The sequence below is a fragment of the Labrus mixtus genome, chromosome 8 (genome assembly GCF_963584025.1).
Source record: "Labrus mixtus chromosome 8, fLabMix1.1, whole genome shotgun sequence".
In the NCBI taxonomy this organism is placed as follows: Eukaryota; Metazoa; Chordata; class Actinopteri; order Labriformes; family Labridae; genus Labrus; species Labrus mixtus.
Genome location: NC_083619.1, coordinates 22165807 through 22178557, shown reverse-complemented (window position 1 = coordinate 22178557; position 12751 = coordinate 22165807). Strand labels below are relative to the sequence as shown.

The following is a 12751-nucleotide window of genomic DNA, read 5'->3' as shown; positions in this document are numbered from 1 at the left end:
ATCATGTTAAACCTCTCCAACAAGCAACACCTACCAGCGTTTCACATACTTGCTCAAAGATCACGTGCAACCAAATTCTCAGACATGAATGCCAGAGTCATCACATGCCAAAAGCTTGCAGCACTGAGCCAGCTTCCTGACTGTCAATGTTGGATGATCGGATGTTCTTATCTGTTCAGTGTTGTGTTTGAATTTCAGGATTTCTATGTGAAAAGAGATTTTCCTCTGGGGGCAATAACATCTCATTTTGAAATGTATAGAAACTAAAATCTGTGTTAACAAGCAAATTCCAAACTGTTGTTTTAATTATCTGATAATGATGGCATACATTTTGGTTTTATATTCTCACAAAGGATATTAAATCCCCAGCTTTGGTTTGGTGGTGGGTGTACGCGTTCACAAAAGCCGGATGATCTCAGGTTTTAATAGAGGCCTCATTGTTTGGATAAGAAACTCTTGAGAAGGCATATAGCACGTACAGCTCACTGCTCATTATAAACTGAGAGGCCCTGCAGGGTCGGGTTTTATCACCTATTTTATTTTCTGTGTATATAAACAACATTTTAATTTAGGACCAGTGTGAGTGTCTGTGTAAATATGCTAATGGTGCAACGTTGGTTGGCTTCAGCAGCGCGGCGTAATGGACGAAAGTGAACACTTGAGCTATGAGCTGTGTCAAAACAGAAAACCGGAGGTAAATCTCACCGAACCCCAAAAATCTGCAACACACCAGAATTTTACAGCTTTTCTCGGGATGATGAATGAGTCGCTGGTGGTACTGCAGGCAGCAGATACTCGAAGCAGCAGACTTAAGTCCTAGAGGAGAGCTCTGGCCTTTAAAGATTGTATGCAACATATTTCTTCTGAGCAGACTGCAGAGCTACAGGCTGAGAGAGATCTGAAAGAAAACATCGCTACACTCCTGGCTGAAAACACGGCCACATTACGGCATGAGTCCCAGCTGTAAACACAGTGGGAAGAGCAAACACACCCAGCGGTGTGGGAAGCTTTAATGTACTTTGGAGGGAAACAGACAGACTGAGCATCACACCCAAAGGCTCACATGAGACATGAGGCAGGAGTGTTTAAATAAAACTCTCATGTAACCAGTCACTGAGACTCCAGACCAGCAGCTAGATAACTACTTTATCCCTTTTAATGATATGAACTCATCTTTCTCAAGAACTTCAAACACTATGTATGAAAATATGTCGGTGAGATTACATGATATGTATTTACATGCCAAGTAAACCATCAGGGTGACACCATATTTAAGTTTAAGTTTAATTCTATAAGGACTCAAACAGAAGATGTTCAAAGTCATAATTTTAAGTACCAACAAAAGACACTGAACCACACTGAAATGCTAAGAGAGACAAAAACAGACAAAATAGTTGTTCAAGAGTTCCTCGTCCATGTATTACGTCTGGTGATGTCTATCTGCACGGACCCTTGTCTTTGTCTGTATTTCTCATCATGTTACTGTGTTTAGGACCAATCTGTGTGCCAATCATTGTGCAATCCCTGTGGTCTCTTCTACTCTTTGTCTGTTTAAGAGAGCTATAAGAACATCTTCTGCGTCTTTATGAGATGCCATAAGGACTTAAGAAACATCAGCAGTAGAATTCACTGCTCTCTGTCTATTTCTTGTGGCAGCCTAAAAAATGTGACTGAAGATTTGTAATTTTGTGGCTCTGGTAATTTTCCATAATATGATATTATGTAATATTGTATCATCTGAAAATTAGTGGTTTCTAAGAAGATATCGAAAATATCAATAGTATCTAAAGCTTTGACAGCCTTAGTCTTAAAATGATGTACCGGTACTCCACGTTCACTCGTGTGTGTTGCAGGTGCTCTGTACCTGAGCTCTGCTCTGTGCTCGGCTCCGGCTCGCCCCCCGCGCTGCATTGGTGGCTCTCGTCTGTGCTTGGCTGTCGCCCGACAGAGAACGTTCTGGGCTTCTCGTCGCTCGTTTTTGTGTCACACAACACCACGACCAGGGCCCGATCCTTCTCCTGCTCTGCCCCCCACTCTCCTTGCTCTTCCTTCTCTCGCAGCTCCTCGTGCTTCTCTTGCTGCTCCAGCTCCTCTCTGGGCAGCGTGGCCTCCACAGAGCTGACGCTGAGCATGGTGAGGTCCGCCAGGCTGCCATCGGGGTGCGCCAGCCTGAAGACGCATGAGATGTTATGACACACATAGACACATTCATGCAGACTCACATGTGTATCTCTATACTCATGAGGACTTGAATTGACTTCTTTTACATTCTTTATGTTATTTTGGTTTACTTATGTATCTGCAGCTGGTCTTTTTTTGGACCTAGTTGGTCAAAGTTTAGAAAAATCTCAACACTACAGGATCTAACTCATAGTTTTCTTGGTGCCTTTGTTCATATCAAGCTGTCTTCCTCCGCAGATGAACTTTGTTAAGGTGTCATTGAATTGCAGATTTGAAAAGACATCTCATCCACGTTTGCTGAATTTAATTCTCAGCTTAAAAGAAACCTTTTGCAATTCAAAAAGGATATTACGAACACAAGAATTAGCAATAAAGATTGCTTTTACCTTTATAGATAGATAGATAGATAGATAGAAGCTTTATTGTCATTGTACAAAAACACAACAAAACTTTGTTTGCAGCAATCCTGTACAGCAGCATTTGCAAAATAGGTTCACATATATATAGAAATATATTTATAGTTATGTACATTGGAATAAATGATGAGTGAGTAGATAATAAACAGTGTGTTGGCTGAATGAATATCATATAAAAAAGTACATATATAGCTACATAATCAGTATGTTATACTTGATTGAAAACTGAAGCTGCACTGACATTATGTGATATGTTCCATCTGCTTCAGTCATGCCAAATAACAGATGCAGACTATATGATTATAGGCATTCTGTCCTCACAAGTATATAAATACTCACTTATTCAAATGGTCTGTGTGATTCTGAAAAGCCTAAGATGCAAATGTGGGATGGGAGTCATCACCTCTGGGTTCACTAGCTGTCACTATCTAAACGTTTCATCAGGCATTGTCATCAGAAGGCAGTGTACATTCCTTTTGCATTCCTTAAAACAACCTGTGTTGATTTTGGTTTTTTTTTTTGGTTTCTGAGGGATTTTCTTCTCGCAGCAGATTAATGGTAGAAGCTGATGGGAGGAGTTAACCTTTTAAATTCTTCTCAGGCAATGGGGAAGTCAAAGGTCGGGTTTGGCTTGCATGAGCAGAACGCATACCAAGGCAAACATTTTGTTTATCCAGTGCTCACACTTACTTGCTCTCTTGAGTTGGAATTCTTCGCTTGATGCTGCTCAGAACAATAAAGTTACACAGACGTCAAGGTGAACAGTAAGGAGAGAAACCGAAACTGACACTTGAAAACAACTGAAATATCCACGTGTTTATATAGAAATGCATGGAACTGGCCAAAAGGCTCCTGTGGTTTGGGGTGGTCGAGCTTTTTCAGGAAGGGGCTTATTTTCAGTGCAGAAAAGGGTAAAGGGATCCAGATATTAGATGAGAAGAACAGTTCTTTAAGATTCAAACATGCTTATTTGAGAGTTTTTAAACAATCGGAGAGATGAAGATGGGATTTACTGGGGACATATCTGTGCTGGGGGGGGTGTTAGAGGTGGGTTAACAATCCAGATAGACAACAGAAGACTAAAAAGCAGAAGGCGACAAGCAAAATAATAACTCACAAATCCTGAAAACAAACACGTTTCATGGCAGGAAATTCCTAAACCAGGGACAAAACATCTCGGAAGATCATTGAGAAAACAGATTGTCAGAGCTGAGTCAAGTGCGGGGAATGAAAGAGGAAGAGGAAGAGGAAGAGGAAGCAGAGACTCAGAGATGAACTGGGATGGTTGGTGGATGCCACAGAAAGCGAGCAGATACCCACCTATTCATGATCAGATAGACACGCCCATTGACTTTAGCGTGGCTGTGTGAAAGAGGGTTGCAGAGGTGAGATGGCAGCAGGTCACAGCGAGAAGCAGAGACGAGACGAGCAAAGCGAGCAACAGCGACACAATGTGGGGTCCACAACAGTACAGACAATAATGTGGAAAACACAGAGGGTAACTTAGGATTTTTATTTGATGTTTTATTTGATAGGTACAGACACAATAGACATAGACAAACTGAAAACAGCCAGTGCAAGTACCATAGTGTTTATACAGTTTGCAACACTAATTCTCAAATCTCTACTTTTGTGTAAATAACAGATTCAACTGTTAAAAAGGAAAAAGACGATTGTACAGTTGTATCCTAAGTTACCCTGTGATTCTCATCCCTAGTGAACATGATTGTGATAAAAGATTTGATGAAAGAGAGAGCGTAGGAAGCACACACAATGTGGTGAGTGATGTGAGGACAGTGGTTAGAAAGAGTGTAAAAGAAAGTGATTATAAAAAATGTCTCACCTAAAGCTCAGATCAGATCATATGACATTCACAATGTTCTTTAATTAAGGGCCATAACTAACCCATGTGGGCAGGAATATTCTCTCTCTAAGTCCCCATCAGGCCATTACACCTGTATCTTAAACAGGCTGTTTCTATGCCGTCCATTTTTACACATAAAGAAAGAATCATTAGAAACACAAAAAAACAAACTAGACAATTCTACACAAACATGTCTCACCTGTAGATTGTGCTCTCCTCTTTTGCCACTACAGCCTGGAGGTCTGTGAGCTGCAGGAAGCGGTCATGAAAGTAGTGCAGGTGGAGAATACACACGAGCAGGAAGGACGTGGGAATAAAAATCCTGGTGAACAGCTCCGATACAGAAAACGTTTCCAGGCCCAGATCCTCCAAACTGCAGTCATTTTTAAAAATAAGAGAAAAGAGGAAACAAAAATCAGATTCAAGGCGACATATTTAATATTGTACTCTACGCTGAGTAAAATTCTGAGTTTGGACGTTGTAAATATGCTTCATCATGACAAAAGATGAACAAGATAAGGTCAAAGTCCATTAATGGATAGTATAATATTAAATAGCATCATAGCACATTTTAATATAAATACATTTCTGATTAATTTTATACTAAAAAATGATGATAATTAGATATGGAAAGTTAGTTTGCTTAGTGTAAAGACTTGAGTGCACCTCTTCTGATGGACAGACTGCCATATAAAGTAAAAACAGAAAGTTTGATTTATTTACTCTAAGGCTATTCAACTTCCGGCCCGCGGATGACATCAGACTGGCCCGCGGATCAGTTCTATTTACAACTGAAATATATAATATAACTTATAAACAGGGGGAACACCTGTGAATGAATGTCATTGTTGCAACAGTAAAGTTTTAAAAACAGCACAGCACTCCCATTTTATAGAACATCTTAATTTGGTCCTGTGCTCGCAGCCTATCACAAGCTTGTGTTGTTGACGGGGGGGCGGGGGGGGGGGGGGGGGTGGGGGGCAGTGTACTGCTGTGTTGGGCTTGCTTGTCTGGCCCCCGGGTCCTGGGATTTCTGAAAATGTGGCCCCCTGAACAATAGAGTTGAATAGCCCTGATTTACACTCAACCCCCCAGATATTTAAAAACAATGACGTCAAGTCATCAGGAAGAGAATGACTCATAAATGAGAGAATAAAGACCTGTGATAAAACATATAGAGAGGTGCCTAAGAATTGTCCCTGTTGCCAGGTTTGGAAATGAGACCACCAGTCAGTCCTTTTAAACCTGCTGTGCTCAGTTGACTTCACCTCTTTGTGTTCATGCTGGTCATGTTGGACCAGAAGTCTGGCGAGGTTTCAAACTGGTAGGTGTAGACCAGAGTGAGGACCAGCATGGTGTACATCACCACCGACATCCAGAAGTACTTCAGGATCCTTCGCCACCACTCAAAGTGCACCTAGATAAGAAGGATTGTGTTGACATTTACAGCTGTAATACATTAAATTAAACATGGCGTACAGGGGACATCTAGATTTAGGAGGACTGTTCTGTTTTACTATGATAGAGGTGATAACACAATTGGATTATGAGCCTGCTGTACACAAACTTTATGACTTACTTAAATTGTCAGAACCTTCTGTCCTTGGGAAATTAAATTTGGAAAGCTTTACAGCGTCTTACCCGGACATTCATTTAAGATTATACTGTACGGATACAGTCTCCCTTTGTTAACAGCCTTATCGAAATGATTACAGATCATTTTAATGCATCCAGCTTGATTTCAAATGGCCTTACCAGCAAAACAGATAATCAAAGTCTTTATTCGAAAGATGTGTGCAAATTAAAGAGTTATTTATCTGATTTTGTTTTGTCAAGACGCAAAATATTCAAAAGATATCAAAATGTGCTTGTTCATACGCCTGTAATCTAAGAATTATGTTTCAATTCAAAACATCAGAGTGACCATCAAAAGGGGTGTTTTGGATTTCAGTGAACGTTTTGTTTTTTAACAACTTTGTGCTGAAACAGGAAGACAAGAACATTTTAAGAATATTAAAGAGGTCATACTATCCCCCTTTTCTACCTTTTAAATCAGTCTCCTGTGGTGCTGTCAAAATATAACATGAATCAAGCACCAGAGGAGGTTTGTGACCCTGTATAAACCAGCTCTCTCAGAACGCTCCGTTTTGGTGTGTGTGTCTCTTTAAATGCAATGACACCCCCCCCCCCCTCCCCTGAGTTTTCCTGGTAGATGGTTGACCTGCACAAAAGTTTTGTTCTAGGCTGGGGGTGGAGTCCATGGGTGGAGATATCAGGGGAGGGGAGGGTTTTTTTTTAACCAGAATCCCACTGTGACATCACAAGGAGAGCACATTTGTAATGGAGCATTTTTCTCTGTGTTGTAAGACTTATGCAGACTACAAACAAATGACTGGATGGGTTTATTTCACATTTTGTGGGTCAGTAGACACTCAGGTTACCCAAATATATGTTCAAAAACACTAGAAAAGTGGATTCTTTATAATATGTCCCCTTTAATTAAAGTTCAACAGTGAAGATGAATTAGAGGAAAATAAAGAGAAACATGTGGGTCACAAAAGAAAAACAATGTTTTGGTACCTGATAGAGCGTCACACAGGAGAGGAACATCATCATGTAGATGATCTTGTACATGACGATGGTTCCCTCGAAGCTGACGAAGAAGAACATGCCACCACAGATGTAGATCCAGTATTTGACTAGCAGAGCCATGACCATGTTGCCCAGAACGTGCATGGTGTCCTGCTCCCCTCCCTCTTCAGAGTCCTCCTCCTCTATAAACACAGCAGCCAATCAGAAAACTCTGAGCTAACTCAAACTGAAACTGACAAAAACCCTCCAATCAGGTGTGAGACAAACAATTATATATTCATGTGATTGTTCATTAGAAATGTGCAAATGACTTTACATTGAATCGCAACACAAGAACATCTAGCTGACAGGATGAAGGTGGTGAAACACAAGAACACCATCATATCTAGTTATATACTAAGTCCTCAGCTGACATGCACCAATACATTTTATTTACTCTGTTTTCTCTGATTGACGATCTGAACTAATTTTTCTTGTAATTTCTTTAAAAATGTAAGAAAATAATATTAAGCCTCTCTCATAATTTAACCAGACGTATTAACAAATGACAGAAACCTGCCAATAATAGGAGGTTAGTATTTTTCATTGTGGAAGGTATAGTTACAGTTCGTATACTGATGAACTAAAGAACAGTTCTTCTATAGCGTAAATGAAAAAAGAGCTTACCCTTCTTCTCCTGGTCCTCAACATAAACGTCTGAGAGACCAGCACTGTCTTCTTTTTGTTTTTCTTGTCTCTCTGTGAGCGTTTGTCTCAGCAGCAGCCAGAAGCTCAGCAGACACAGAACCTGCGCACAATAAATACAATGTTTGGACAAACAGATGAGCGGCGAGAAAAGAAGAGACGAACTCACAAATCATCGGCATTTACTTAAACTCACTGAGAGCACATTACAGGTGGCCAAAACAAAGAAGGAGCAAAGAAGGACCTTGATGTTAGGGTTGGATTTTAATGATATCTCTAACACAAGTGCACTGTTTAATTAACAAGTAGCAAGAATGTAGCAAAGTCATAGCGTGTTAGTGGTGACCTACTACACATTTAGGTCGGGTTCAGCGCCTGCCAACATGAAAGTCTTTGAACTATTCCAAAACATGTCAAAACACTACAAACCTGACCTTCTCCTTCACGACTACACTGCATGATTTTCCTCTTTTTCTAATTAATGGACTACAGGAGAGACAGCCTGACAATGTTAAGTTTCAGGGAAAAGAATCCGTTAGCTGTTTAACGTGTTTCTAGATCACGTGCTGTACTCTAAAGGTTAGTGTTAATGATTTAGAGTCAACAGGAAGGGCAATGTCAAAAGAAAGAGGATTCTTAATTTCTAGTCCCAAACCTTGGATGAAAGCGAGTGGAAAGGGTTGTTCTTCTTGACAAAGAGCCCTGAGATACTTTTCATGTTCTCGAAAGTCCAAATGTACTGCAGAACTATCAGCAGGTTGCCGTAGGCCACCATGAAGGGAGAAGACAGCATGGCGTATCGCCTCCTGTCTCGCACCATCCACAGCGTGCAAGACCAGATGAGGAAGACGAACGTCAGCCAGCTGACGTACGTGATGCTCCACGCCTGAAGAGAACAGATCAGAGAAAAACAATTCATCAACAAAGTCAGAACATGCCTTATGACATAGCTAGGCAGCTCATATATGATGGGTACAATGCGATACTCGATACAAGGCCCATGGTAAGATTCGAATCAGGATACAGCTATTCTGTCATAATTTAAATAATGCAATATAATCATATAATCATATAATCATATAATCATATAACAGAATCAATGTCAGATAAAATAGAGAATAAACTCAGGAAGAGCTTCTTTCCTCAGGCTGTCCGGACTGTTACCTCCACTCTCCTCAGTTAAAAACAAAACAGACCTGTGACTACATGATGCACACACACCACACATTCCAATCTGCACACTTTGACACCCTGGACACTTTACACTGTTTACATGATTCTATATTTTGTATATTCAAACATTTCTTTACACCCTGGACACTTTACACTGTTTACATTATTCTATATTTTGTATATTCAAACATTTCTTTTTTAAATTTTACATTATATTTCTATTTTACTTTATATACGTGTGTTAGTAATTTGAGTGTTATTGCACGGCCTTGCGGAACAGTCTTTACATTTCACTGCACATCTGTATGAGCATGTGACAAATAAAAATCTTGAATCTTGAATCTTGAATTTTCCCTAAAAAGGTCAAGTGCAGGATAAAAGTATTCACAGAAATGTTGTGTCTGTTTTGCTTTTCTCTGAGTATATTAATATTTAACACCTTTCAAGTTGTACTTTTTATGTATTTAACCTTTATTTATCCAGGTTAGTCCCATTGAGATCAGAGATCTATTTCTCAAGGGAGACCTCGGCCAGAACAGCAATAACTTCATCGCATGAGGCAGGACAACAATATATCGCTGTATCGATATTCTGTCCCAGCCTTACCGGACATCCATTAAAACTCTTGCAAATAATCCTAAATTCTTCTTTGAGTTTCTTAGTTCTCCACAGGTTTTGAATAGTTCAGTTCAAGTTCGAGAAACAAAGCCCTTTGATTTCCTCTTCCCTAAAGGAATTGAGCTCCCATCATGCTTTTCTGTGAACACTGTTGCATTCAGTCAGAGAAAGCAGAAAGTACACCATAGAACTTGATGTACGGACAAGAAGAACTGGGCTTTAGCCAGAGTTTAATACTGAATTCATGAGTCATCACAATCTTAGCCAACAAGCTCAAAATTAAAGTTGGTGATAACTTTTTTCAAACTAATTTCTTCTACTTACATGAACAAAATTATGGAAATGAATTCTCTGCGAGAAAACTTCCAGCAATATGATGTCGACACAAGTCATTTGGGATCTTACAAAGGGCTTATTTTGTTGTATAAGTATCTACTATGTAAAGATGTAAAGAATGTTTACTTGAATCCTGTTTTTCTTATATTGCAGACAGTACACTTGTACATGTTTAGTTGCACTTTTATTTCTTTGCTGCATTTGAAAAAAAATCCACTTTCCATGTGCCATTTAATAAATTACAGAGTCTGAGTGCTCCCAATCCACCATCAAGTCAAAAAAGTAGCTGTTAGTCAAATTTATTTAACTATGATTCATCCAGGAATGTTTAAACTAAGAACAGATGCTCTCTTTGAGTCATATCATGCCAGATATTCAGCCACAGACGCTGCCCAGTACAACCACAGTTTCCTGCTGTTGGTCGGCCAGTGGTTCCACTGGACCAGAGCGGGGTTCAGTGCCTTGCTCAAAGGTATCTTAATCGAAGTTGATGAGGGAGGCAGGAGTGTTTGGCTTCTGCTAATTACACCAGCATGTTTCAGGCAGGTCCGTGGGTTTAAACCTGTTACTTTCAGTTATAACGCTGTGTTCTTGTCATGTCAAATTAAACCGCTAATATAAACTACAAACTGGAAAACAAATGTCAAATCTTCATTAGCAATGGTTTGTTTGTTTTTGTCTGGACGCCAGCTCCTGTGGCGCTGTAACACCATCTGTGGGCTTTATTACTCACCATCATTGCTATAAGAGCACAGATGTAGCTCTGTTTCATGATGAAGTGGAAGATTTTGACCATCGCGCCGACTCCTCTTTTCTTTATTCCATCCTCTGTGTCCTCAGACTTCTCCTCTCCTCCCTCCAACGCCGAATCCTCCGGAGGCAAACACACTTCATACACACACTCGTCCTTCTTCTCTGGTTGGACACAGAAAAACAACTCGCTGTTAGTTATGGGGCTCATTGGGATTCTAAAGTTCAGAGAGGCACTCAAGTGATTAAGTGTAAATCCTGAAAAAAAAAAAAGTTTGGAACAATTTGCAAGGCACACATTTAGATAAGAACAGTGCATATCTGAGCAACATAGGCCAAACTATCCTCACTGGTTTTTCCACAACATAGAAAAAAAAAAATTGTTTTGAGCTTTCATTTGTTCTACAACCCAGTAAGTTAAAAAAAAAAGTTGCAAAGTACGAGGTGTATATATAGAGTTATGGAAACATGTTTGTGTGCGAGTAAATCTCAAGTGTTAATGTTGTGGTGAAAGTCAATGCTGTGATGTCTCAAGTTGTTCTCTCTCTCTTTAAAAAGCTCCTTTAGAAGACTTTAAACAGCTGTATTCACAGGCGGCAGCGCTCAGACTAGTAAATGGACTGTAACATGTAAACTCAGTAAAATGCTGATTCAAGTGCAAAGTGTGATAAGTGATGACACTAACACCGAAGTGCAGTTAATATATACGTGAATACTGAACTTTATCTTATAAGGGGCTTATTAAGGGGGGGGAGGGGTGCAGATGGGAGTGTGCCAGTGGAGGAGCTCAGACAGGTAGGGGGGAGTCAGGTCATGGAGGACTTTGAAGTGGAAGGAGGAGGCTAGAAAGTAAACTTGTAATGTGCTCACCTGTACCGTCGCCCGTCGGGTTCACTTTATACAGCGGGGTCGAGTACAAATCCAAACAGACGGGTCCATTCTCGGTGGCGACGAAATCAAACGACGTCCCGTTTGAGGTTGGCACAGCCTGTCAAACATCATCAGAAATTACAAACATGTTTCTGTTCCCCCGATGCTGGGAATCACACCACACCACGGTTCAGCATTCAGCCCCACAAAGGCAAACAGTAGTAACAGCTTTCATGTCTAGATAATAGTACTCTTTATTTATATGTCATGTTTGTTACCACTCTTTGGCTTTGTAGGGCAGTACAGGGATTTTTTTTTTTTGCTTTTCATACTGCAAATCTTTATCTAAACAAACAGCCATACCATGAAAATGCATTTTAACTGCTTCATTTTCTGTCCTTTAGAGACAAAATACAAGCAACTGTATTTAAAGTTGTAGTTCAAGGTAGTTGGTGCTTCAATCAAACATTGTGGTGTACAGAGTCGTGTACAGAGTTGTTAACATGGCAGAGTGATAATCACATCTTAATCTACAGTCACAGTAAGCCCGATAATCAGCTGTGTATTTAAGTATTAACCAGATATGTTTAGCTTGATCTTCCTCACTTTATTCCTACTTATCAAATCAGCGGCACTTCAGCGAGGTGGCTCACTGATTCAGGTTAGACAGCTGATCAACTGAACTGCAGTACAAACAGAACTTCTGGGCCGACAGGGTTACATTTGAGCTGTTTGTCACAATTTAAGGATAACTCTTTTCTAAATAGGTGCAGTGTGAAAAGCAATTTGCAGCATTTTCCTTTTCTTGCAGCAAGACTGAGGGTCGGGGGGGGGAGGGGGGGGGGACTAAGTAGCACAGATTCAATCCAGAGCAGCCCCCACCTCAGTTGTACTGATGCCATCCTGAGTGGAGAGGAGCTAGGAGGAGAAAAGAGCATACAAGGCAAGGTGTGTTATCGATGAGCTGCTGAAGTCAAAGGCCTCCTCGTTCTTTATAGTCGCTGATAAGCAGGAACAAAGTCGAGCAGCACTACTCTGTAAATCGAGCCCATCACTCATCTGCGTCTGCACATCCTAAAAGCTTTTAAACCTCAGGAGGTGGCCGGTGGAGACAGACTACGGACCTTGATTTGAGAACAAGGTCAGGATGTGTGTGTGTGTGTGTGTGTGTGTAAGAGAGAGTGTGTGTGTTTGTACATTTTCAGCTGAAATCTTTCCAGGGATGAGTCTTGGCAAAAGCTGGCAAAAAAAATCAACAATTTCAGCT

At 40.4% G+C, this 12751-nt stretch overlaps 1 protein-coding gene across 1 annotated transcript in view; it reads right to left on the bottom strand.

Annotated features, from left to right (window-relative positions):
• The window catches only part of LOC132979408 (piezo-type mechanosensitive ion channel component 2), an 88051-nt gene that overhangs the window by 34101 nt on the left and 41199 nt on the right, over positions 1–12751 (bottom strand). Inside the window, exons 10-17 of the mRNA XM_061045172.1 lie at positions 11485–11602; positions 10598–10779; positions 8393–8623; positions 7720–7840; positions 7042–7235; positions 5730–5878; positions 4661–4834; positions 1865–2169 (exon numbers count right to left, since the gene is read on the bottom strand). Coding sequence (XP_060901155.1) covers positions 1865–2169; positions 4661–4834; positions 5730–5878; positions 7042–7235; positions 7720–7840; positions 8393–8623; positions 10598–10779; positions 11485–11602 — 1474 coding nt within the window. The remainder of the gene's footprint in view (positions 1–1864; positions 2170–4660; positions 4835–5729; positions 5879–7041; positions 7236–7719; positions 7841–8392; positions 8624–10597; positions 10780–11484; positions 11603–12751) is intronic.